This window comes from Oncorhynchus gorbuscha, linkage group LG08 (assembly GCF_021184085.1).
Source record: "Oncorhynchus gorbuscha isolate QuinsamMale2020 ecotype Even-year linkage group LG08, OgorEven_v1.0, whole genome shotgun sequence".
NCBI lineage: Eukaryota > Metazoa > Chordata > Actinopteri > Salmoniformes > Salmonidae > Oncorhynchus > Oncorhynchus gorbuscha.
This window is the reverse complement of record NC_060180.1, coordinates 37,652,464-37,680,442: the sequence shown is the minus strand read 5'-3', so window position 1 is coordinate 37,680,442 and position 27,979 is coordinate 37,652,464. Positions and strand designations below refer to the sequence as shown.

General features: G+C 46.1%; 1 protein-coding gene across 1 annotated transcript; it reads right to left on the bottom strand.

The window, feature by feature from the left end:
- Positions 1-284: 284 nt before the first annotated feature.
- Positions 285-27,750, bottom strand: LOC124041593 (chromodomain-helicase-DNA-binding protein 8-like). Its single transcript, XM_046359339.1, is given in 41 exon segments — positions 285-1,393; positions 3,025-3,129; positions 3,241-3,345; positions 3,478-3,621; positions 4,011-4,106; positions 4,318-4,545; positions 4,955-5,067; positions 5,169-5,834; positions 5,956-6,185; positions 6,378-6,652; positions 6,738-6,813; positions 6,950-7,073; positions 7,205-7,308; positions 7,389-7,478; positions 7,557-7,713; positions 7,906-8,108; positions 8,271-8,491; positions 8,581-8,874; positions 8,985-9,155; positions 9,274-9,469; positions 14,071-14,281; positions 14,503-14,662; positions 14,780-15,022; positions 15,723-15,899; positions 16,083-16,326; positions 20,243-20,364; positions 20,492-20,629; positions 21,022-21,105; positions 21,250-21,367; positions 21,517-21,572; positions 21,692-21,760; positions 21,853-22,074; positions 22,339-22,437; positions 22,439-22,454; positions 22,549-22,832; positions 22,834-23,049; positions 23,169-23,279; positions 23,397-23,666; positions 25,505-26,535; positions 26,624-26,892; positions 27,603-27,750. Coding segments are annotated over 39 exon segments (7,713 nt in total). The 5' UTR covers positions 26,435-26,535; positions 26,624-26,892; positions 27,603-27,750; the 3' UTR covers positions 285-1,048.
- Positions 27,751-27,979: the final 229 nt, after the last annotated feature.

Genomic DNA, 27,979 nt, shown 5'->3' with positions numbered 1-27,979 from the left:
CAAGCGTGTGCAAAGCTGTCAAGGCAAAAGGGCGGCTACTTTGAAGAATCGCAAATATATTTGGATTTATTTAACACTTTTGGTTACTACACGGTTCCATGTTGTTTCATAGTTTAGATGTCTTCACTATTATTCTACAATGTAGAAAATAGTAAATATAAAAGAAACCCTGTAATGAGTAGGTGTGTCCAAACGTTTGACTGGTACTGGAAGTGTAAAACGGCAGAAGAAGAAAAACAACTCAAACACATGCGGTCAAGAATATTACACAAGGACCAAAGTACTCAGCTGCTTTCACTGTAGATTGCTGTAATTCATATCACAGATACAGTCAGGTCATAAAACAATAATAATAACTCATTGCAGTCATCTTTGCACCATAGCACACAACTGACCTGCTCTACATTGTACAATACACCCATCTTTCTAGCACTGGATGAGTAATTAATATACCAGTATCCCCCCACCCCCTTACAGTTACCACATTCTTTCAGAAAAATGTACATCCACATATTGGACCCCTTCTAGTTCACTGACTCAACAGGGCGCAGAAAGGTCCTATGACATCAGACTCAGGCATCATGGGAGCAAAAGTTCTGGTCTGCTCAGTACATGTGTCCTCTCGTCCAGTTAAACTGGAGGACCAGCTTGGAGGTTCTTGGATAAAAAGGCTCCTAATACAGCAGGGCTCCCCTTAAAGATGAGGCTGGGAATGGGATGGGTTTGAGGGGGTGGTTGAGCGGGTGGTTGTGCGAGAAGGAGAGCAGTGATTGGGCATGGAGAAACAGAGTTGGGCATGGAGTCACTTTGTTGGGGTTCAGGCTGCCAAGTGGATGGTCATGGAGGGAGGAGGAATATCATGAATGGAAAGAGTTGGGTGCAAACCTGTTCCTTTCCAAAAATCTACATAAAATAAATGAGTAAAAAGAACAAAAAAAATGAATCCATAATTCAATATAGATCATGATAAAAAAATAAAATGAGGAATAGCATGAAAAGGAAAAATAACATGATTTTTCGGGGACTATATTAGACAAGAAGGGCTTGGTCAATCCTCTGAGCTGGAGGAAGAGTCCGAGTCCTTCTGCGGCATAATGACGTCGTCCAAAAGGGCCTCCCTGTCAGAACTCTCGTATCCGCCTTGTGACAAGCTGTCACCGCCTTCCATCTTAACATCAAAGGCTTGAGTCAGGAAAGAAGAATCCTCCAAGTCTTCGTCCTCCATCATGTAGGCCCCGTCTGAGACCAGGGTCTCTTCTTCACCTCCGCCCAGGAGTGGGTCCTCCAGCGGGTCAGGCTGGGGAGCGTGGTGGTGGCTGTGGTGACGGTCTCTCTTGGGAATGACAGAGTGTGCGGAGAGAAGCCGGTGGAAGAGGCTGTCTGGCAGAAAGCCCTGGAAGAAGAAGATCTACAGTTGAAGTCGGAAGTTTACATACATTTAAAAACTCAGTTTCACAATTCCTGACATTTAATCCTTACAAAAAGTCCCTGTCTTAGGTCGGTAAGGATCACCACTTTATTTTAAAAATGTGAAATGTCAGAATAGTAGTAGAGAATTTATTCAGCTTTTATTTATTTCATCACATACCCAGTGCATCAGAAGTTTACATACTCAATTAATATTTGGTAGCATAGCCTTTAAATTGTTTAACTTGGGTAGCATTCCACCCAACGTTTTGGGTAGCCTAGTTGGGTGAATTTTGGCCCATTCCTCCTGACAGAGTTGGTGTAACCGAGTCGGGTTTGTAGGCGTCCTTGTTCGCACACGCTTTTTCAGTTCTACCCAGGATGCAGGGCTTTGTGATGGTCACTACAGTACCTTGACTTTGTTGTCCTTAAGCCATTTTGCCACAACTTTGGAAGTATACTTGGGGTCATTGTCCATTTGGAAGACCCATTTGCCACCAAGCTTTAACTTGTAACTGATGTCTTGATGTTGCTTCAATATATCCAGTTTTCCTACCTCATGATGCCATCTATTTTGTGAAGTGCACCAGTCCCTCCTGCAGCAAAGCACCCCCACAACATGATGCTGCCACCCCCGTGCTTCACGGTTAGGATGGTGTTCTTCAGCTTGCAAGCCTCCCCCTTTTCCCTCCAAACATAACGATGGTCATTATGGCCAAACAGTTCTATTTGTTTCATCAGACCAGGGGACATTTCTCCAAAAAGTACAATCTTTGTCCCCATGTGCAGTTGCAAACCGCAGTCTGGCTTTTTTATGGGGTTTTTGAAGCAGTGACTTCTTCCTTGCTGTGCAGCCTTTCAGGTTATGTCGATATAGGACTTGTTTTTTGTGTGGATATTGATACTTTTGTACCCGTTTCCTCCAGCATCTTCACAAGGTCCTTTGCTGCTGTTCTGGGATTGATTTGCACTTTTCACACAAGTACATTTATCTCTAGGAGACAGAACGTGTCTCCTTCCTGAGCATTATGACGGCTGCGTGGTCCCATGGTGTTTATACTTGCGTACTATTGTTTGTACAGATGGACGTGGTACCTTCAGGCATTTGGAAATTGTTCCCAAGGATGAACCAGTCATGTGGAGGCCTACAATTTATTTTCTGAAGTCTTGGCTGATTTCTTTTGATTTTCCCATGATGTCAAGCAAAGACACACTGAGTTTTAAGGTAGGCCTTGAAATACATCCACAGGTATACCTCCAATTGACTCAAATCATGTCTATTAGCCTATCAGAAGCTTCTAAAGCCATGACATAATTTTCTGGAATTATGCTGTTTAAAGGCACAGTCAACTTACTTTATGTCAACTTCTAACCCACTATAATTGTGAAATAATCTGTCTGTAAACAATTGTTGGAAAAATTACTTGTGTCATGCACAAAGTAGATGTTCTAACAGACTTACCAAAACTATAGATTGTCAACAAGACAATTGTGGAGTGGTTGTAAGACGAGTTAATGACTCCAACCTAAGTATATGTAAACGTCCAACTTCAATTGAATAAAAATATTTTACTATCTGAAATTGAACCTATCCCCCTGTTAATAAAGGGTACTCACAGAGCACCGGGCAGTCTCAGCCCATTCTGGTGCAACTGCAGTGTCAGGATTCTCCTCCAGAAACTCCCTCAGATCCTGCAGCATAGGTCCATGCGCAGCCCCAACCTGAGCAAGAAAAGAAAAGAAATAAAAATGAACCCTCAGGCAACCAGCATCCACAAATCAATATTTATTTGAGAGAGGAACCCCCTGCACTCATCCTTTGCCATTTCTCACCTTCTTTCCTGTCCTCATATCAATTATGTTAATCTTCTCACTGCCCGACAGCGCTACTGCCTTCTCGGTCCTCTTCTTCTTCCTCTTGCTTCTGTTCACAAGGAGCTAGGGGTTCGCAAAGACAGAGTCACTACAGCCGCAGTGGAAATCTCTAATTATTCTGCATTTCTCACAGTGCACTACTTTTATCCAGAGTCTCGTTTGAGCCCCAGCCATAGTCTTCTAGATATAATGTACCTCCAGCATGTCTCCCTCCACCTCATATTCTGGGTTCTCCTTCAGCCAGTTGGGCATGTCCCTGCGTCGAGGGGCTCGCTCCCCACTCAGCACTGTGCCTGTCATGGCATTGACCACCGGGACCGCTCTGTCTGGATCTGACAACTAGGGGGAAGTGAGAGTGAGCGAGGCTTGATGAATGCAGACATTGAATGAACATTTGAGTATGTAGCTTGTTACTTATTATGGTCTACTGTTCTCAGACAAGTATGTGTATTATGAGCCGTCTTAACCACCGACTGCATGAGAATGTGGACAAGTATTGTATACACTGAGAATACAAAACACCTGCTCTTTCTTGACAGACTGACCAGGTGAAAGCTATGATCCCTTATTGAGGTCACTTGTTAAATACATTTCAAAATCAGTGTAGATGAACCGGAGGAGACAGGTTAAAGAAGGATTTTTAAAGCCTTGAGACATGGAATGTGCATGTGTGCAGCTCAATATTAGGAAGGTGTTCCACATGTTTTGTATACTCAGTCTATGCTTACTTCTTGGTCCCTACGCTTCCTGCGCCCGCTTCCCTCTCCCCCTGACCCGTTGGACATCAAGGCATGCTTAGAGAAGGTCAGCTTCAGCCCCTCCTCCTAAGAGAGTTGGACAGTAAAATAAAAGGGGGATGGAGAAAGAGGACAGACAACAATTTAGTCATCCCCATCTGTACCCGAGTCACCCATGCTTTATCCCAATTTACTTAAATGACTTAAAAAGCTGAATCAGCTGTTATTACTGGGCTAGAACAAAAGCCCAGGACCAGAATTGATTCAACCCCTCTTTTCCATGTTCCTCTCATTTCACCTTGAGAAGTTTGACCGTGAACTCCGATTCCTCTCCATCTGCTCCTTCTCCACCGGGTGTGCTGTTGCCTTTCCGCATGAGCCGTGCAAAGCTGAGCTCATCCCCTGCCCCTAGGTCGTCAGAGCCTGGGTTGAGCTGGGCGTCAGAGGCGTAGCGCCGCCCTGTCGGCCACTGCCCAGACAGCACCAGTGTACAGAGGCTGTCCAGCCGGTTTATCAACACACGGTCCTGAGGGAGCAACCAGTCAATCATTCCATCGACACAACAAACCAAACCTTTTACTGTTCAGTTTATTATTCAACGTCCCGTTATTACTGTATTTGAAGTACTAATGTGTAAGCTTTTACACATCCACATACTGAATCTGGACCCATCCATACTCTATAGCAGTGGTTTCCAACCTGTTTCGGTTACTGTACCTCCAACTGAATTCTGCTCTGCCCGGAGTACCCCTGAAGTACCCCTGAAATGTTAAATGTTAAAGTACCCATTCATGTGCATTTTACCAGTAAGCCTATGGTCTTATGAATCTTCTCACGTAACCCCTGTGGAAAGGCCAAGTATTCCCAGGGGTCCTAGTACCCCTGGTTGGGAACCACCGCTCTATAATTGCAGACAGTACGCCTCCCCTACATACCTTGGGCCAGTCAACCCTGAAGGGGTCAGTGAGGGACTCCGGTGGCGCGCCATCTTGAGATGGAGTCATTGAGAGCAAGCTGTTCTCTCCATCTTCCTCCATCTTCAGAGCAGCTGAAAACAGGAAATAAACATATATACAAAAAGTTTGTTCTACCCGTGTCGTCTTAACTCAATCCTCACACTCTTCTAGATTCCTCTTAGCCATTACTCACCTCTCTCCCTTTCTGCGTCGCTGTCCACACTGTCGTCAGAGCTTTCTGATCGCCGGGAAGAGGTAGACGAGCCTGAATCAGAGTCTGAATCCAAATCAGACATCCCTCCTTCTCCACTTCCTCCGCCTTTCCTTCCTTCGCTTCTCGGGCCCCTGCCCCTGCTCTTCTTCCAGCCCAAGCCGGTGCGATCACGTCCCTTCCCATCAGGGCGAGAGAGGGGTGTGGTCTGTGTATCAGAGTGGCCGAGAGCCTCAGAAGCTCCAAGGACGCCGGACTCCCTGTTCAGTCCCTCCTCCTCCTTGATGGCGGAGCCCTCCTCTGCCTGTGGTTGGCGGAGGGGACTGGCAGGGGCGGGCTGGTTCTTCTGGATCTCGAGGTAGTCGTGGTGGGCTTGACTAAAGGAGAACTGCGGGTCAGAGAAGAGTGAAAGCTCGGTGCGGCTGACGCCGTGGAGGGCGGCGCCCAGCATGAGTTCCCGGTCATGGGCCGGAGTGCTCCACCAGACAGGAAGCTCGGAGCTGAGTGGGGCCAGCAGCAGGCTCTCCTCCATGGAGGGGTGGGGCAGGACACGCTCACGAAGACGGCGCAGCAGACTGATGCGGTACAGGGTGCGAGAGGCCCGCTCCTCTGTGATGGGGGCCATAGACTGCCCCAAATCTGACGGGTCTGGGGAGGGAGAGAGGGTTAGGGATCGGTGTCTCTCCAAATCAACCCACATATCCAACACCATGCTCCATTACATTTGACCATGTCAAGGGATTTAATAATGCTGTGATGTGGTTCTGACCTTCTCCGCGGGCGGGCCGCAGGTTGCACACCCTCCGGCACATAGCCATGAAACAGCGGAAGTAGCGACTCAGACTCTCGTCCGTCTTCTTGTCCAGACGGGCGAAGGTCCGGAAGCGGGCCCATTCCAGTTTAGCATTCACCCCCTCTTGGGCGTTTGGCTCTTTTATCCTCTCGACACCGAACGTGGACACCACACGGTAGAAATCACACTCCTCTCTACGGGTCCACCTAGGAGAGAAAGTCAAGACACACAAGACAGATGGTTAAAATAGTGGAACACTTAAAACCCACTCCGAGTCTTATACCAGATAATTGTGTAAGGTTACAGCATACGGACACATTAAACAAACACAACAACTGTACCTCAGATTCAGGACACATATGCTTGCAGAGTTAATAGTTGAGGGTAGTAGTTGGTACCTCTGTTGGCGTTCCTGGCGTGCAATCTCCTTCAGCTTACTGGCCTGCTCACACCTCCTGCGCTTGCGGTCGCCCTTCTCTGCTGCCTCCACCTTCAGCTGCTCTCTCTTGTAGCTGCGCTGGTATGCGGTGATCAGACGCCGGAGCCGCGCAGTAAGTGACGAGCTGGTCGGCCACTCACAGGTTCCTGACAGGCCAGAAGGCGGTTCCTTGGTTTTAACAGGCCCCGGCTTGTCATCGACACAGATATCGTCACCCATATTCATGGAGTCAGCCTGGGGGAGAGGGATTGTCATGAATATAAAAGCAATATTTTCTAACCAAAATCAATCTACGAGAATATTAAGTACGGATTCACACCTCCTCGTACAGGTCTTTGGTGTGCCTTGACGCAGGCTTGAACTCTGGGTCTTCAGAATACTTGTCATCGTCTCCTCTGGGGGGGGCAAAACAAAGTCTCAGCCACCAATTTGTCAAGTTAATGGGGGTGAGGCCAGCTCTAAAGAGTTCAGTGATATAAAGTTAGCGGGTTGTTCAACGAAGTGCTAATAAGGTTCGCTTGCGTAGCTCACCCGTCTCCCAGCTCTGCGTCTGCAGAGTGCTGCTCCGCATCAATGGCCTGGTCGTCAGGGCGACCAGCTCTCTCCAGGAAACAGAGACAGTCGTCGGCGCGCATGGTGGTGTACATCTCATACCCTGGAGCAACAAAACAGAAGTTACTACAAACACTCTCACTAAAACACCTAGCACCACGTTCCTACTGATAAACAAAGGTATTCTGACAAGTAAGCAAAACGCCTAAAGACTTTGACATTGAAAACGCAGACCGTGTTTGAAGACACCGACGAGGAGGGAGCGGTCTGCCTCTGTATCCCACCAGCCTGATGGCACCTCCTGCTGCTCCATCTCAGGCATCCAGATGTCAATATCCCTACGAGGACACAGACAGATTCAGTATGTGTGTGTAGATATGCATGTAGCAAGTAATGAGTCATTTTAATAGGGTGATACCTGGCATCGGCTCCTCTCAGCACAGAATCGGCGTGTTCTCCAATGACTTCCTGTCTCAGGTAGTACAGCATACGCACTCTCAGCAACACCCTGAAGACAAGGAAAGGGTAAATGCTCTGATACTGTGCACAAACACTTCAGTCCTCTCTAGGGTGAAAACACACGGACTTGTTGCACTGGTGCTTGAGATGTTTGCGGTAGCTGTCGTCCAGAAGCAGGGAGTCGGGGTTGTACTTGCGGATCCACTCCACCTTCTGAATGTCAAATGAGCTCTGGGCCTTCACCCTCTTCCCCTTCCTACCCCGAGGAACAGGGATGGACAGACCTAGAAACACATTGGCACATTTAACTCACAACCCTGGAATGCAACGCTAAAGACAGAGAAAATACATCAACACAAACATGTAAACAGTTACCCAAAACAGAGCAAGAAACATTTAGACAGTGGGTGGATGGAGGTTGTAAGACACATTCAGAGTGGTTGAAGAGTGTGTGGTTCTATAACGGTCATACATACCAGAGTGGTTGAGGAGTGTGTGTGGTTCCCGGCCGTTCTCTGGGGGGGTGATGAGCTCCCAGATGAAACTCTTGATGTTCTCGTCGCCACGGTAATGCAGCAGGCAGAAGACCAGGATGACCCTGCAGATGGTCTCCACGTCATGCTCCCCGAGGCGCCGCTTACAGCGTGCATGAGACAGGATGTCCCGCCAGCGCCCCCACCTGGACAAGCACAGGAGGTGGCAGACTGAGAAAGGAGACCTCGGCACAACAGCGCGGAGCTTGCTTTGGTAGAAAATCCGGTCATAACTTTACTCTCACATGTGTATTGTAACTACACCTGTCCAGAAAAAAAACCTCTAGGCCTTAGTCAGGGCCACCTACCCGTAAACAAGAAGGTGTTTCTCCACACGGAAGCAATCGGTGCGGCCATAGCCATTTCCGGTGTGGCGCTCGGAGCGCCTTGAGGACCGGGACTGCCGGGAATTGGCGGGCGGGTACTCGTCGTCGCTGTCGGGGTCAGAGATCTCCCCGCCCTCGCCCCTCAGGGTAGCGAACTGACGGGTCTGCTTCCTTACTCTGGGTGTGTCAATCACCAGAGTGTTCTACAGGGAGAATGGGAGAAAAATTAGCTTTTCACAAAACACATTGAGAAAGGTAGTGCACACACACAGAATGGAGCCCTTCACATTACCTTCCTATTCATGGAATCAAAGTCTATGTCTGCCCTCTTGGCCCACTTCTGCCAGAACTCGGGGTCGTCCAGGGCGATGTCGGTCCTGTTTTCGGTAGCCACGAAGCTGGCCTTTGAGAAGGTGGAGCCCTTGCCCTCGCTCTCGATGGTGATGGTGGTTGCTCTCCTCTGGAGAATCTGGTCAATGTCCTCCTCGCAGAACTTGGAGCCCTCGTCCTCCTCGTCCATGATGGCAGCGTACGCCCCCTTCCTCAGGAGGTCCTCGATCTCCTTCTTAGAGAACTGCTGGATTTGCTGAGAAGCGGTTGGAAGAAGAGATATTAACCAGATGGTTGGCATCCAAACAAACCGCAGGCTTAAAAATAATATAGTACGTAAGTAAATAATATTTTGGGCCTCCTTACTCCGTTGACGTTGCTCTCCTTGTTGCCACTCATGCTCTGCAGTACAGCCCGGTCCAGACCCAGTTTGAGGCTAGCCTTGTCCAACATCTCCCTCTCATAGGAGTTCCTGGTGATCAGACGGTACACCTTCACCGCCTTGGACTGGCCGATACGGTGACACCGCGCCTGAGCCTGTTGAGAGAAGGCAGGGTTAGTACAATCAGATGCTATTTGTACAGCGTTGTAAGGGAATTAGGATGAAACAGAAGAACCCAGACAAAAAAAGAGGGAGCCTGAGGTCAAACATCACCTGCAGATCATTCTGAGGGTTCCAGTCTGAGTCAAAGATGACGCAGGTGTCAGCAGCAGTCAGGTTGATGCCCAGGCCTCCAGCCCGGGTACACAACAGGAAGACGAAACGGTCCGAGTCTGGTTTGCTGAAGCGATCAATGGCTGCCTGACGCAGGTTCCCTCTCACTCTGCCATCAATACGCTCGTACAGGTATCTGGGCAGAACAATGATAAAGGCAACTTCTTACTCATCTAGATTACTCTTCACAACAAAATCTAGTTTTTAAATCAACATGCCCATCTCGCTTGTTGATGAGGTAGTCTATCTACAGCTCCATAGACGGGTTGGTTGTTAAGCAACAAAACTGACATGCACAACTATGGGGAAAAACAGACAGTGTTGGCTTAGATTGTTGACAACATGAAAAATAGTTTACATCTCCAATATTTATTGAAAACATAAAAACAGGACTAAGATCGAATCCTACTACACCGACTCGGAGGCTCGTCGGATGTGCCAGGGCTTGCAAACTGTCACGGATTACAAAGGGAAGCCCAGCCACAAGCTGCCCAGTCACGTGAGCCTACCAGATGAGCTAAATGCCTTTTATAGTCACTTCAAGGGAAGCAACACTGAACCAAGCATAAGAGCACCAGCTGTTGCGGACGACTGTGATCCCGCTCTCCGTAGCCGATATGAGTAAGACCTTTAAAACCGGTTAACATTCAAGTCTGCAGGGCCAGATGGATAAACAGGATGCCTACTCAGAGCATGTGCTGACCAGCTGGCAAGTGTCTTCACCAACATTTTCAACCTCTCCCTGACCCATTCTGTGATACCTACATGTTTCAAGCAGACCACAAGGGTTGGACAATATAGTAGTAAATCAACTATGTTGGACAGACATCGTTGATGGCAACAATGTGGTGACGTGACCGACGATATAGTTGGTATACATTTATTTTTTTATAGACGATATAACCTATTTCAACATGACTTGCACCGCCAGAGCCGGGAAGCTCACAACAGTGCAGCTCACGGCCAGGTGTCAAGCCAAATGACCTACCTATTCCCATTTGCCTAAGCAGATCTTTCATGATCAACTTTCAAATGAATCCAGGAGGCCAGTTACAGAGTTCCCTCTCAGAAACTTGTGAATAGCCTAAATAAAATCATGATATTATAATAATAAAGAGAACCAACAAATGCAAGATATAATCATTTAAATGGGAAGTTTAAACAAACCTTAAGTTTCTGGCCTCCACCTAACCAAAGTTTCAGGAAAAACAAAGTGTGCTGCCAGAAAACCCCTGTAAACCAGAGACCATAATATAGTCCTACACTAGGCTACAGTCAATCAAATTTGCAGTAAACATTACTTGTACAAGATTAACTTCTAAACAGACATTTATATTATCGTGGAAGTATATATTCATATCCTTGAATTGCACAACGGGCATAACATAAGCTCCCACAGCAGCAGTTTCGATAAGCGGGATATATTTTTTTAAATGTTTCCTACATAAAATAAACCACATTTGGATAGGCTAAAAAAAGACAAAAAATAAACAAGAAATTAACCAAATAAATTACAGTGCAAATAAATCTAAGGAACACCACTGAATATTCTAACCTACATTCATTTCAAATTAAGATGCATCTGTGAATACAGGCTTTGAAAATTAAACAAATAAAAAGTGCGATGAAAAAACAAATTTGGACTATTTTTATTTTTCATTATATGAACCTACCTAAGGTAACAATATTGCCTGCTATAGAGGCCTACTGAAAACATGTAGACTGAACGCCTTTTGCACAGCTGCATCTGAGGGCGACGTTGGCCAAGAGCGGAAAGTGACCCTCATTCCCTCTCCACAATGCCAATGGGTCATCATCTCCTCCGATTACATCTTAAGGTAGGTTGGATGTGAGCTCTGCGCTGGCCTAGTGTTGTGCACTAAGAATGACCGTTTGCTTAACTCTCCCAAGAAGACTGCCCAGTGAAATTGGCTGAAAATCACCATTGAAAGTGTCTCGTATCACACTGTAGGCCTACAACGTTTGGTTCCAAATCACCATTCAAAGTTATCGATGCCACATATCACCATATAAATTGGCTTATATTTATTTATACTGAACAAAAAAATTCATTAGGCCCTAATCTATGGATTTCACATGACTAGGCAGGGGCGTAGCCATAAGCCCACCCACTTGGGAGTTTGGCTGGGCCTATCAGAATACATTTTTTTTCCCCACAAAAGGGCTTAATTACAGACATAAATACTCTTCAGTTTCATCAGCTGTCCGGGTGGCTAGTCTCAGATGATCTCTCAGGTTTAGAAGCTGGATGGGGAGGTCCTGGGCTGGCGTGGTTGCACGTGGTCTGCGGTTGTGAGGCTGGTTGGAGGTGCTGCCAAATTCTAACAATGTTGGAGGCGGCAGATGGTATAGAAATTAACATTAAATTATCTGGAAACGGCTCTGGTGGACATACCTGCAGTCAGCAGGCCAATTGCATGCTCTCTCAAAACTTGAGGCATCTGTGGCATTGTGTTGTGACCTTTCATTGTCCCCAGCACAAGATGCATCTGTGTAATGATTATGCCGTTTAATCAGATTCTTGATATGTCACACCTGGCAGGTGGATGGATTATCTTGGTATAGGAGAAATAAGCTTTTTGTGCATATGGAAAACATTTTAGGTCCTTTATTTCAGCTCAGGAAACACTTTACATGTTGATTTTATATTTTTGTTCATTATATTTATTAATTTGCACACAAGAAAATACACTATTGGTATGATGATTTCCACGTCGTAGTTTTTTTATTTAATCTACATTTTTGGGGGTGGTTTGTATGACAGGCTGCATTACAGCTTGCTTAATGTGTTGCTAGGCAACAGAACGAGCGTTTCCCCCTGCCCCGGATAAATAAAGACAATACAATAGTATATCAACAATGTTTGGACAGGTCGATGGGACTGTGTCATTCCAGACATCGCTCAACCCTACAGACGACCATAGTCCCTGTTCCCAAGAACGTCAAGGTAACCTGGCTAAATGACGTAGTACATTAGTAGTACATACACATCTGCAGCCATGAAATGCTTTGAAAAGGCTAGTCATGGCTCACATCAACATCATCCCAGATACCCTGGACCCACTCAATCTACAGATGACACACTCTATTGCACTCCACACAGCCCTTTCCCACCTAGAGAAAAGGAACACCTACGTGAGAATGCTGTTCATTGACGACAGCTCAGCGTTCAACACCATAGCGGCCCTCCAAGGTCATCACTAAGCTAAGGACCCTGGGACTGAACACCTCCCTCTGCAACTGGATTCTGGACTTCCTGACAGGCAGCCCCCAGGTGGAGGATAGATAACACCACATCAGTCACGCTGACCCTCAACACGGGGTCCGTGGTAGGCCTGATCACCAACGATGATGAGACAGCCTATAGGGAGGAGGTCAGAGACCTGGCCGTGTGGTGCCAGGACAATAACCTCTCCCTCAACAAGACAAAGGAACGGATCATAGAGTAGAGGAAAATGAGGGCTGAGCACACACCCCATTCATATAAACAGGGCTGTAGTGGAGAGGGTCGAGAGCGTCAAGTTCATTGGAATCCACATCACTAATAACATTTCAGGGTCCAAATACACCAACACAGTTGTGAAGAGGGCACGACAATGCTTCTTCCTCCTCAGGCGGCTGAAAAGATTTAGCATGGGACCTCATTTCCTCAAAAAGTTAAACAGCTGCATAATCGAGAGCATGTGTCACAGCTTGGTATGGCAACTGCTCAGCATCTGACCGCAAGGCGCTAGAGGGTAGTGCGTACGGCCCAGTACTTGACTGGGGCCAAGTCTCCTTCCATTCAGGACCTCTATACCAGGCGGTGTCAGAGGAAGGCCATAAATATGGTCAAAGACTCCAGCCACCCAAGTCATACTGTTCTCGCTGCTACTGCATGGCAAGTAGTACCGGAGCGCCAAGTCTGGGACCAAAAGGCTCCTAAACAGCTTCCACCCCCAAGCCATGACTGCTGAACAGTTAACCAAATGACTACCCACACTACTTGTATTATATTTATTATTTGTTTTGCACTGACTCGATGTACACTCACACACACACTACATTGACACCACACACACAATCCTTCACACACACTGCTGCTACTCTGTTTATTATCACTTTACCCCTACCTACGTGTACATATTACATCGTATACCCCGTTCCCTGCATATTGACTCTGTACCAGTACCCCTTGTAATATAGCTTCGTTATTTGTGTTACCATTTTTCCTTTCGTTTATATAGCACATTTTACTTAATTATATACATTTTTTAAACTGCATTGTTGTTTAAGGCCTCATAAGTAAGCATTTCCCAGTTGTCCCACCTAACCATCTGGATAAGAGAGCTTCTGCTAAATTACTAAAATGTTAATGTCTACACCTGTTGTATTCAACGCATGTGATGAATACAATTTGATATGAAATACATTTGCATATTCCTCTCAAACACATCATTACAGTTGGTTAGCTAGCTAGTGAATTCTAGCCCTATTAGCATAAACATCAGGCAAAACAAGACAAGGTATCAAGAACAACCTAAAAAACTAGCTGAAACGAGCCACTTATGATTCACAACATGGCAGCTCCTCGTCATTGTTGCTAGCTATCTGGCTAGCCAGAATCACAACACAAACATATCTGCCCCATTGAATTGCGGGCATCGTTTTCTTGACGTTGTCAGCTAACCCGACTATACCTCTTGTTGATGAGGCAGTCAATCTAGACCTTCATACCTCTTGTTGATGAGGTAGTCCTCCAGGATGTCCAGGCAGCGCACCATCTGGGAGAAGATGAGCACCTTGTGTCCCCCGGCCTTCAGGCGAGGCAGCAGTTTGTCCAGCAGGACCAGCTTGCCTGCAGATCTCACCAGGGCCTGCAGGTGGAAGTCTGGCACCATGGGGTCGTACACCTCCCTCAGCTCAGCCACAATAGACTCCTCCGCCCCTGGACAAAAAAGAGAGGACGGGGGTTATTATATTAACATCCTGGGAATGGTATGAAGACAGGAGTTTTCCATGATGGGTTGTACTGATGTTAGCTCAATAGAACCGGTGGTAAGTCGCAGGTGATAGCAGGCTAGCTGCATTAAGAGGATATGCTATTGGGGTTGTGTTTTTGAAGGAGGAAGGGTATTGACTTGTATTGTAGTGTTGGGTGTGAGGTACCTGTGATGAGGTAGGGGTGGTTGCAGCACTTGCGCAGCTCCATCATGGTGTTGAGCAGATTGGGGACGTTGCTGTTGCTGGTTGCCCCCATGCTGAGGAAACTAAAGTTCCTCTCTAGGATGGCCCGGTAATATTTCTTCTGCACATCTGTCAGCTCCACCTGTGTAGATCGGTTGTATTAAGCTTGATGGTTATGGTCCATTCCGAAAAAATAATATAATGCTCATATACAAGGTCACCTTGGTTATATGGTGCAACATTATGCATAAACTCTTACCTCAATGATGGTCTCCTGTTTTGGCGCCAAGTTCTTCTCCACATCCTCTTTGAGTCTGCGCAGCATCATAGGCTTCAGAATAGCTTGGAGCTTCTGGACCTGCTCCTCTGTTTTGAGGTCTCCAAAGTCACGTAAGAACTCGGACTCCGAGGAGAACTGAGCTGGCTCAAGAAAGTGCAGCAGACTGAAGAGCTCCTCCACTGTGTTCTGGAGGGGAGTGCCTGTCAGAAGCACCTTATGCTCCTGAGAACCAGGGAGGACAGGAACAGAATGGAGCGGAGGAGAGAGAATGAAGAAGGGGTGAGTGGCAAAACAGGAGAGGGAGTCATTCTGTCGCTTCCACAAAAGACCAACGTTGTCACAACACAACACAAATACATTTGTCCCCCTGTCCCTTAGGCCTCAATTCAAAATCAGATCGAGCGTTAACCCGCATTGGAGGAAATCTGCATAGCGTCCGTTTTGGTGGTGCAACTGCGGTAAGAGCTGACAAATCGGTAAGCGGCTGCTCGAGTGTCACCAACCACTCCCTTATTATCCCTACTGTGCTAAAAGTTTAATACGCCGATAGTTGACACTTTCTATCGTTGGCGGAAATGACCACAAGTTCACGCATGTTGTCAAGTTAATTTGGATGATGGGCGGGTTAAAGCCTATCAGTCTAATCGAGGTGTAGTAGGCAATAGAACATCACACATTTGGGTGTTTGAACTTGTAACACGGCTGTATTAACTTTTGCACAGGATTTGTCAGATATGAAGTCGGGGGTGGTTTGGTTGCATCCAATAGCAGTGTTCGCAATAAGGTAACGTAAGGAGCTGCTTGTGGATTTGACAGATCTATCGCAGTTCCACCTCCGACACGCCAAAACAACCGCTACGGAGATGTCGGCTAGCATGGATCTGACAGAATCTAGCCCTTAGTCTATCTCATGAACACTCACCAGGTCCAGCATCTTGAGGCTGTCCAGCAGCTTGCAGTTGCGGTTCTTGAGGCGGTGGGCTTCGTCAATGATCACACAGCGCCAGGAGATCTCCCTCAGCTCAGGGCAGTCGGACAGAATCATCTCAAACGTTGTGATCAGGGCTTCAAATTTATATGCCCCTGGGATCAGATGGTCCTACAGAGAAAATGTAATACAACACTAGTTAGAGGAGCTAGATGATGATGTACCAAGAATCGTATAATCTGAACACGAGAGAATCAATGTCTTCCAACAGGTCCTACTGCAGAATAACACTAGTACTCAACCACTGTAATCCATTCTTCTGTTCCACAAACAGAATGCAAGACAGACACACACCTTGTCGTCCTTGCAGTACATCTCGTACTGCTGGATCATCTGCCTGCTGGCCAGGCTGCCGTGATAGACGATGGCATTCATGTCAGTCCAGGTGGCGAACTCCCTCTCCCAGTTGGTGATGGTGGAGAGGGGGGCGATGACCAGGAAGGGTCCTTGGACCCCGGCACCAAGCACCTCAGACAGCAGAGATATGGACTGGATGGTCTTCCCTAGACCCATCTCATCGGCCAGGATACAGTTCTGCCTGTAGGGCGAGAAGATGTGTCAATACAAGTGTGCGCGCACGCACACAAAGCAAAAAAAAGACACGTCCTCTGTCAACTGCGTTCATTCTCAGCAAACTTAACATGTGTAAATATTTGTATGAACATAAGATTCAACAACTGAGACAAACTGAACAGGTAACACAGACATGTGACGAGCAGTAATGGAATAATGTGTCCCTAAACAAAGGGGGGGTGGGGGTCAAAAATCAAAATTAACCGTCAGTATCTGGTGTGGCCACCAGCTGCATTAAGTACTGCAGTGCATCTCCTCCTCATGGACTGCACCAGTTCTTGCTGTGAGATGTTCTCTCTTCCACCAAGGCACCTGCAAGTTCCCAGACATTTCTGGGGGGGGGGGGTGGCCCTAGCCCTCACCCGCCGATCCAACAGGTCCCAGACATGCTTAATGGGATTGAGATCCGGGCTCTTCGCTGGCCATGGCAGAACACTGACATTTCTGTCTTGCAGGAAATCACACACAGAACGAGCAGTATGGCTGGTGGCATTGTCATGCTGGAGTGTCATGTCAAGATGAGCCTGCAGGAAGGGTACCACGTGAGGGAGGAGGATGTCTTCCCTGTAACGCACAGCATTGAGATTGACTGCAATGGCAACAAGCGCGGTCCGATGATGCTGTGAAACACCGCCTCAGACCATGACAGACCCTCCACCTCCAAATTGATCCCACTCCAGATTACAGGACTCGGTGTAATGCTCATTCCTTTGACGATAATCGCGAATCCGACCATCACCCCCGGTGAGACAAAACCGCTACTCGACGTTAAAGAGCACTTTTTGCCAGTCCCGTCTGGTCCAACGACGTTCGGTTTGTGCCCATAGGCGACGTTGTTGCCGGTGATGTCTGGTGAGGACCTGCCTTTACAAGCCCTCAGTCCAGCCTCTCTCAGCCTATTGCGGACAGTCTGAGAACTGATGGAGGGATTGTGCGTTCCTGGTGTACCTCGAGCAGTTAATGTTGCCAGCCTGTAGCTGTCCCAGTGTGATGTTCAGATCTACCGATCATGTGCAGGTGTTGTTACACGTGGTCTGCCACTGCGAGGATGATCAGCTGTCCATCCTGTCTCCCTGTAGCGCTATCTTAGGCGTCTCACAGTACGGACATTGCAATTTATTGCCCTGGCCACATCTGCAGTCCTCATGCCTCCTTGCAGCATGCCTAAGGCAAGTTCACACAGACGAGCAGGGTCCCTGGGCATCTTTCTTTTGTTGTTTTTTAGAGTCAGTAGAAAGGCCTCTTTAGTGTCCTACGTTTTTATAACTGTGACCTTAATTGCCTACCAAAACTTTTAGGGCTAGGCAACTTCCGGTTATACTGGAGGGCGAACAATTCAAATAAATAATCATAAAAATTATGGATATGAAACATTTAGGTACATACAAGTGTCATATCGGTTGAAAGCTTAAATTCTTGTTCATCTAACCGCACTGTCCGATTTACAGTAGCTAATACAGCGAAAACATGCCATGCGATTGTTTGAGGACGGTACCCCACAAAATATTTTTCCACTGACACAGGTTTCATAAATAGCTATTTAAATATTCACTTTTTGAAAATCTTCCTCTGATTTGTCATCCAAAGGGTCCCAGCTATAACACGCAGAGTCGTTTTGTTAGAGAAAATCCGTCTTTATATCCCAAAAGTCAGTTTAGTTGGCGCCATGAGTAATCCACTCGTTCAACATGCAGAGAAAGGATTCTGAAAATGTACCCCTAAACTGTTTCAACAAGAGAAAATACCTTTCTATTTACTCTTCAGATACCCTAAATGTAATCAAACAATCATATTACTTATGGAAAGTATGAAACCGATTTTAGCAGGTGTGTCTTGTCTTCATGGTGCACGCAAACACGAATTTCCAAGACTGTCCTTCTACTTAAATTGTTATTTATTTTTCGTTTTTTACGTTGCAAGCCTGAAACCGGGAACCTAGTCCACTGACACCCTATTGAAGCCATAGGAATTGCATCCAGGGAGCTAATTTTCAGTATGACCTCATACTTGCCATTTTAAGAGGTTGGTCCATCAAAAAAAAAAAAAAAATCTGGTTTGTTTTTCTTTGAATTTTCTCCTACCATATGTATTGTTATATTCTCCTATGTTATTTTGACATTTCTACAAACTTCAAAAACTGTTTTCTTTCCAATTGTACCAATTACATGCATATCCTGGCTTCAGGGCCTGAGCAACAAACAGGCAGTTTACTTTGGGCTCATCATTCAGGTGGAAAATTAGGAAAAAAAGGGGCCTAGCCCTATTTATTAAAACGACTGTTCCACTGGTGCATGTTCATTAATTGTTTATGGTTCATTTAACAAGCATGGGACATCTTTGAAAGACAGGGTCCTGAGAAAGGGACATTAATTTTTTTGCTGAGTAGACAGACCAGTCAAAAGTTTGGACACCTACTCATTCAAGGGTTTTTCTTAATTTTTACATTGTAGAATATTAGTGAAGACATGAAAACTATGAAATAACACATATGGAATCATGTAATAACCAAGTGTTACATCAAAATATATTTGAGATTTGATGATCTTCAAAGTAGTAACCCTTTGCCTGGACAGCTTTACACACTCTTGGCATTCTCTCAACAGGTCCTGAAGGAGTTCCCACATATACTGAGCGCTTGTTGGCTGCTTTTCCTTCCCTGCGGTCCAACTCATCCCAAATTGGGTTGAGGTTGGTTGATTGTGGAGGCCAGGTCATCTGATGCAGCACTCCATCACTCTCCTTCTTGGTCAAATAGCCCTTACACAGCCAGGAAGTGTGTTGGGTCATTGTCCTGTTGAAAAACAAATGATAGCGCAAACCAGATGGGATGGCATATAGCTGCAGAATGCTGTGGTAGCCATGCTGGTTAAATGTGCCTTGAATTTTAAATACGGTAGAAACCACACATGCAGAGATCATCCGTTCACCTACTCTGCATCTCATGAGTAGCATGAGTTGGAACCACAAAAAAAAAAAAAAATATATATATATATATATATATATATATATATCTCTTTGGACTCGGACAAAAAGGACAAATTTCCACTGGTTTAATGTCCATTGCTCGTGTTTCTTGGCCCAAGCAAGTCTCTTCTTCTTATTGGTGTCCTTTAGTAGTGGTTTCTTTGCAGCAATTCGACCATGAAGGCTTGATTCACGCAGTCTTCTCTGAACAGTTGATGATGAGGTGTCTGTTACTTGCACTTATTTGGGCTGCAATTTCTGAGGCTTGTAACTAATGAACATATCCTCTGCAGCAGAGGTAACTCTGGGTCTTCTATTCCTGTGGCAGTCCCCATGAGAGCCAGTTTCATCATAGCGCCCGATGGTTTTTGCAACTGCACTTGAAATTTTCCGCATTGACTGACCTTTGTGTCTTAACGTAATGACGGACTGTCATTTCTCTTTGTTATTTGAGCTGTTCTTGCCATAATATGGACTTGGTCTTATACCAAATAGGGCTATCTTCTGTATAGGGTTAGGGCTCTAACACATTAAAGAAAGAAATTCCACAAATTAACTTTTAACAAGGCACACCTGTTAATTGAAATGCATTCCAGGTGACTACCTCATGAAGCTGGTTGAAAGAATGCCAAGAGTGTACAAAGCGGTCAGAGGCAAAGGGTGGCTATTTTGAAGAATCTCAAATATATTTTTTCGATTTGCCTGACACTTTTTTGGTTACTACATGATTCCACGTGTTATTTTATAGTTGTCTTTTACTAGTATTCTACAATGTAGAAAATAGTAAAAATAAAGAAAAACTCTGGAATAAGTAGGTGTGTCCGAACTTTTGACTGGTATGTGTGTATGCATGCATGCATGTAAATAATGGGATATGAAATGCATTCAAAAGCACATAAAGAAATGTCAGTCAGTACCTGTTGTACCAGTTGAAGAGTAGCCAGTTGACTCCCTCTAGCTGGTATTCTCGAAGTACGTTCCCACTCTTGTATTCTCTGAATTCCTCCAGCTTCTTCCATGCAGCCGCTTGGGGTCGGGGCTAATGAGATGAGTGAATGGTTTAGACTGAGGAATGATGACATAGGAGACTAGAGCAGTGGCACTCACATGGAACGTGGCAAACACACACAACCAGTGAATATCCACACACAGCATCTGACACTCACCGTTCTCTTGAGCTGAGGTTGGCGGTCCTGGATCTTCCTAAACTCCACCACCTTGTCCTCATCCACGTCCTCCCTCAGCTCCCAGGTGGCGTCTTCATAGGGCAGAGAGCACCACTTCACCAAGTAATACACCACCGGCTAAGGAGACAATACACTTTTAGAGACATTTTGATTTTATTTTACCTTTATTTAACCAGGCAAGTCAGTTAAGAACAAATTCTTATTTTCAATGACGGCCTAGGAACAGTGGGTTAACTGCTTGTTCAGGGGCAGAACGACAGATTTGTACCTTGTCAGCTCGGGGGTTTGAACTTGCAACCTTCCGGTTACTAGTCCAACGCTCTAACCACTAGGCTACCCTGCCGCCCCAACCCAGAAATAATCCTGACTCTGAATTTTCACGAGATCAATTTGTGGTTTAAATTCATGGTGACAGATTTCAAGATTTGTCCTTGAGAAATCAGAATTGAGTCCGGCAGGAGTGCTGCATCCTCACAGATTTCAGAGGCATGGTGCGGGACTTCTCTCACCTCTCCATTGTCCTTGTCCACACTGTTGGATTCATCCAGGATCCGGTCCACCTCCACATAGTCTGGGTTGAAGGGCTCCTCCTCCTGGGGACAGGGGCACAGAAAGGAGAAGAAACAAAAGAAACACAGACTATGATCCCTGAAGTTCATCTCTATACACATTCCCATTTACTTGTCAAATCGGAGGGCTACCACTTTTCTGTGAAAGAGGCCACAGCATTTCCTTACCTCCTGTAAGAGGAGTCTCATCTGTGCGTGTTTGATCTTGAATCTCTTCAGCTTCTGGTGGATCCTCTTGTCTCTCTCCAGCTGCTCCAGAGTGGCCCACTCACAGTGCATATAGGAGCTGAGAGTGGGAACAGGAGGGTTGAGGGGTTAGCTATGGATACTCCAAACAATTTAATGGATCCCACACCAGTATTTTGGTCAATAGACCGTAATAAGGGATTAGCACACCAAAGTGTAATGAACATAAGGAAAGAGAGTGACACTTACTAGTTCTTATATTTGACAAAGAATTCCTCAGCATTTATATAATGTCCTGGAGACACCTTTAAAATAGGGAGAGAGGAACAAAGATGCATAATGATTTGCAACTTCTTAAAATCAGCAAAGTTGATAAATACTAACAATTAAAATAAGAAATAAATAGCACAGTAAGCACACTCACCTCCTTCTTAGTTAACCTCATGGACAAGACTTTGTCGACAATTGCTGCATCTTCCTCGTTGGGGTTTTCCTGTGACACATATACATGTGTGTTATACAGCTGTCATTTGCATGTGATAAACAAAACAGAACAGCCCAAACTTGATTAGATCTCCCACTCACCACAAAGAACTGCATGCTGGAAAGGCCATCTCCGTCCAACTGCAGCTCCTGTTTGAGCTGCTCTCCCATCAGCTGCCCCGCGGCCCCGCCGGTAATGGACGCCACCGCTGCCGTCGTGGTTACGTCCACGTCCTCCTCCGGCTCATCCTCGTCGTCAGTGATTTTGATGTCCAAGTCCTCCGTGTACTTCTTCCTCTTCACCTGACGGTTAGAGCGCCTCTTCTGGTGGGTGGGGGAGGGGGGTGACATGCAAACAAGTAAGACATCAGTCAGGAAGTCTAAGACAAACAGCCAGTACAACACTGAACGTATTATGTTACTAAAATGTCAAATCAGGGATGTGCGTTTATTGAAGTGGCATTTACGAAGTGGTGATAGATTTAGAGATCATACTATACTGTAGTTTAGTGTAGCGTCATGCATGTGTGTGGGGGGAAAAGTGGTTGTTGTGTGTAGGTGTGTGTCAGTAGGAGGGATGTGTCTCACTGCTAACATGTCCTCCTCCAGGGCCTTAGAGGGAGAGGCAGGGCTCAAGTCCCCATCAGAGTGGTCTGAGGATGCATTCCTCTTCCTCTTCTTACCCCCCCACTAGAGTGATCGTACTGGGGCGAGAGAGAGAGGATGAGAAAGATGATCAGTTTCGAAAAATAGATCTAACACTCAGTTAAATGACAAAACTGCTCTTAACAAACTTACTTGATCTTTGCCTTGCTTTTGCTTTTGCTGCCGCTGGTTCCAGCCACCCCTACAGGTGTCCCTACAGCAGCTCCACCTGCTGCCTTGGCCTTGCCTTTCTTCTCAGCACAAGCCATGCCCTTCCCCCCCGCCCCTGGTGGGCTTTTCTTCTTACTCCCGCCTCCCCCCCCCTTCTTCTTGGCTCCAGGTGTGCCAGTGGTCGTTGCAGCAGCCCCTTTGTCAGCAGCCTTCTGTCCAGGAGGCAGTTCGTCCTGGTTGAGGACTCGTGGAATGTTCCTCTCTCCCCCGGGCCTTTGCTCTGGCAATGGCCTCGGCCACTATGCGGTTGGCCTTCTCCTGCTTGCCCAGGGTCTCCACACGCCGTACAGGCTCCTGGGCCTTGGCTAGCCGTATCCCTGTGGATGCCATGGTGGTGGTGGTGGAAGGGGCAGAACCAGCAGCAGAGGTGTTGATGACCTTCACTACGGAGACGGTACCGCCTGCTGTGGAGGTGGAGCTCATCTGGGGAAAGAGATGGACGAGTTAAGAGTAAGGGGAAAAAATGAAAAAAAAAACACTGACTAGTGAGATGTGCAATTCAGGACTACATATATTGAGACATGAGGCATGTATGCGTGTACCTGTGGTTGCAGCAGCAGTTTGAGGGGCATGGCCAGTCTCTGTCCACCTTGCCCCTGGGAGATTTGAACCACCTGTGGGCTGCTACCTTGCCCTCCAGACACCAGCTGAAACTGCAGGACAGAGACAGTTCAAGTTACAGATCAAAATCTTCATAGAACAGGTCAGTATTTCTGATTAGTTAAATGAGGATCATTTTGTAATGACTAATTCAGGCCACTCCTCCTTACCTTAGGTCCCCCCTGTTGGTTGGGTTGCTGCTGCACTTGCAGCTGGATGGTAAGTACTTTAGGCTGCGCCCCCGTCTGCCCTGCCCTGGCCTGGGTGAGAGCAGCCAGCTGACCCCCTTGGAGGACCAGCTTCCCTGGGAGGTTACCCAACACCAGCCTCTGCTGCTGGCCCTGCTGCAGCTGACCCGACCCACCCACCGTCACAGCACCCCCCTGGGTCGTGCCACCATGCGGCTGCTGCAGCACCAGGGTAATCCTCTTAGCTTCACCCTGAGGTGAGAGCAATTATCAATTAGAAATGAGAAGATGTTGATTAAATTACAAATGTACAATCTTGAGACCTGAGGTGGAGACCAGGTCACTGTATTCCTGACGAGAGGTCGACCGATTAATTGGAATGGCCGATTAATTAGGGCCGATTTCAAGTTTTCATAAGAATCGGATATCGGTATTTTTGGACACAGATTTGGCCGATTTAAAAAAATATATATATATTTAAACACCTTTATTTAACTAGGCAAGTCCGTTAAGAACACATTCTTACTTTCAATGGCGGCCTAGAAACGGTGGGTTAACTGCCTCGTTCAGGGGCAGAACGACAGATTTTTTACCTTGGGGGAGCTCGAGGGAGTCAATCTTGCAACCTTACGGTTAACTAGTCCAACGCTCTAACCAACCTGCCTCTCATTGCACTCCACGAGGAGCCTGCCTGTTACACAAATGCAGTAGAAGCCAAGGTAAGTTGCTAGCTAGCATTAAACTTATCTAATAAAAAAACAATCAATCATAATCACTAGTTAACTACACATGGTTGATGATATTACTAGTTTATCTAGCGTGTCCTGCATTGCATATAATCGATGTGGTGCATATCATTGCTCCAATGTGTACCTAACCATAAACATCAATGCCTTTCTTAAAATCAATACACAGAAGTATATATTTTTAAACCTGCATATTTAGCTAAAAGAAATCCAGGTTAGCAGGCAATATTAACCAGGTGAAATTGTGTCACTTCTCTTGCATTCATTGCATGCAGAGTCAGTGTATATGCAACAGTTTGGGCTGCCTAATTTGTCAGAATTTTACGTAATTATGACATAACATTGAAGGTTGTGCAACGTAACAGGAATATTTAGACTTATGGATGCCACCCGTTAGATAAAATCCGGAACGGTTCCGTCTTGTTTTCGAGGTGATAGTTTCCAGATTCTGCCATAATAATGACCTACGGCTCGTATTTCTGTGTGTTATCATGTCTATGATAAGTCTATGATTTGATAGAGCAGACTGACTGCTCATTCAAACAGCACTTTTGTGGTTCTGCCAGCAGCTGTTTATGACTTCATGCCTATCAACTCCTGATATTAGGCTGGTGTAACCGATGTGAAATGGCTAGCTAGTTAGCAGGATGCACGCTAATAGCGTTTCAATCGTCAGTCGCTCTGAGACTTGGAGTAGTTGTTTCCCTTGCTCTGCATGGGTAACGCTGCTTCAAGGGTGGCTGTTGTCGTTGTGTTCCTGGTTCGAGCCCAGGTAGGAGCGAGGAGAGGGACGGGAGCTATACTGTTACACTGGCAATACTAAAGTGCCTGTAAGAACACCCAATAGTCAAAGGTTAATGAAATACAAATGGTATAGAGAGAAATAGTCCTATAATTCCTACAACCTAAAACTTCTTACCTGGGAATATTGAAGACTCATGTTAAAAGGAACCACCAGCTTTCATATGTTCTCATGTACTGAGCAAGGAACTTAAATGTTAGCTTTCTTACATGGCACATATTGCACTTTTACTTTCTTCTCCCACACTTTGTTTTTGCATTATTTAAACCAAATTGAACGTTTCATTATTTATTTGAGGCTAAATTGATTTTATTGATGTATTATATTAAGTTAAAATAAGTGTTTATTCAGTATTGTTGTAATTGTCATTATTACAAATAAAAAATGTAAACAAAAAGCAACAGATTAAATCGGTATCGGCTTTTTTTGGTCCTACGATAATCGGTATCGGCGTTGAAAAATCAATCGGCCGAACTCTATTCCTGACTACTCAAAACATAGCATTTGAACATTCTGATGGTAAAGTCAAAGGGCAGTCTTACCTGCTGTGGTACTGTAGTGAGGGTAACCCCTTGTGGTCGTACTGAAGTGGTGCCTGTAGCAGTGGCGGTAACCTGTGTTTGCATGGTAGACTGCAGCTGCACCTGTGTCTGGGGTTGTAGCTGGATTTGCTGCGATTGGGCAAGCTGGGCCTGCGGTATTTGCATCTGGACAGTTTGCGTCTGGCCCTGGGGCATGGAGATCAACTGCACCTGTTTCAGGGGTCCATTGGGCGACTGAACTAGCCTCTGTATCCCAGTCCCCACCTTCACCGGTCCCTGCCCAGGAGACGCTTGGTTCAGGACCGTTCCCCCAGACAGTATCTGCATGCCAGGCCTAAGTTGGGTTCCAGACAGTACCCTGGCAAAGGTGACCTTCCCCGCTTGAGAGCCTGTCCCAGGAACAGTCTGCAGCACCTGTGCATGCCCCCCAGGTCCTTTCAGGATGACGATCTTGGAGCCTCCCTGCCCCCCGGCCTGCTGGGTGATGGCAGCTAGCTGCTGAGGAGTAAGCTGCTGTGCAATCTGTGTGAGCTGCTGTGTGGTAAATTGTTGTGTTGTGATCTGTTGTGTGGTGCCAGCAGAGCTATTGACAGTCAGAGGTGAGCCCAGCAGGACTGTGGCAGCCCGACTAGTGTTACTGGCTACAGAGAGTGTCGTCTGAGGTACTGTTGAAGCGATTGAAACAGTCTGAGGGAGGGCAAATGGGACGGAGGCCTGCTGCTGCACAGGGACTGGGTCTGGGATTATTGGAGCTGCAACTGGTGTGCAGAGAGCTGGGGTGGGTTCATAGGGGGGGTCAATCTGCCCCAGAGCCAGTTTCAGAGCCTCCTCCACAGGGTCTGAGGAACCCTGGGTGAAGGCATCGCCTGGCAGAGCATCCAGGTTGAACAGCGGCGTATCATCAAAGAGGTCCATGATGGGGTCTGCCATGTTGCCCAGTCCACAGAAGATATAGAGAACAAAACAGCCTTGCTCTCAGTCAGAAAAGACAGGGAATCCAGAAAACTGCCCAGAATGTGCACTTTAAAAAACTATTGGAAAAACAACAAATAATTTTAAATTAATCCAAGATCATCAATATTATTCTGAGTACACATATCAATAACATAATTAACTTACTAAAATTGGTTTCAGTCCAGTGCAGAGAATTGACTTGGCCTTCGTCTGTGTATCCTCCAATGACAAATATTGGAGTGGTGGTGTAGATGGTGGGGAAAACGAGCTAGATACAAGAGAAAGACACTCAGGGAAGAGGAGTCCCCCTGTTTCTCCACTTCTTCCTCACCCCTTTCCTCTTCCTTGTTTTCAGTGCCTATTTCTCTCCTCTGCGCTGTGTGTAATGATGGGATGGATGCCCATCTGCGAGATCATTTGCTGATGTCTCTTTGCTAAAGCAGAAAAGGATAAGATAAACACTTAGCTTAACCAGGAAAAAGTGGTTAAGCTAAAACTGCTCTCTCGGTGAGGTGAAATGGTCTGAATTGTCATGTGGTAGCTAGCTAGTAACGTTAGCTAGCTAGTTAGTTGGTTAACTAGTTAGCCATCTAGCTACCTATAACAACAAACACTTGTGGCTTCTGTTTTTTCTTGAATCAAACATGCCTTCATTATTATCATAGACCATTTTAAAAGCAGTATTTGTATGGACATTAATAGTTTAAATGGCAAGTGGGAGAAATCTGTCTATACATGGTCAGGCGTTTCTGACAGTGTTGTTCTCGGCAAAACGGTTACAGAGATAACGTTAGCATTGAATAGCATTGAATGGCTATTGGCATTGCATAACCCACATAAGGCGGTTTTGGGATTAAAATATATTTCATAAGGTATATAAATAACTACTGCGATATGTCAGTCAATAACTAACATCTTCATAATGTACTGCATACCATCCACTCTTTCAATCTCGTCAACAAACCGGACCAAACCAAAGCAACGTGCCACAATAACCATACTAGCCTGTCTACGATCAGACACGGGTAAGGCCGCAATGGCATTTGGGATAGACTTCGTCTGTTATTCATTTAAAAAAAATACCGCCTAATAACCATCCACTGCCTCGACTCTCTCAGTTATCATTTCGGGGTGCTACATTTACCTTTGCATCGACACACATGGCTTTCTCCGTCTCACAACACTGTACGATTACAGGAAACGGCCAGGAAAGAGCAGGAACTAACGTTCTTGCCAGCGAAAACGTTGAAAGTGTACCCATCGAATACCACCCGCTTGACTATCATTGGTCTGAATGTACACTATTCGGCAGCCTTCCTACAAGGCATTGGCTAAAATGGATTGTCCATCACCCAATGAACGAAATCCTGGGCGGAAGACAGTAATGGACGTAGTTAGGTTGAGAAAACAATAAATGCGGCCTAGTTGGGACAATTTGGCTCAGCAGTCCTACACGTTGGATTTTGCTGTCAAACCAGCAGCTGAGTTTACTGCATGTTAAACTTGAGTACGATTTTAAGA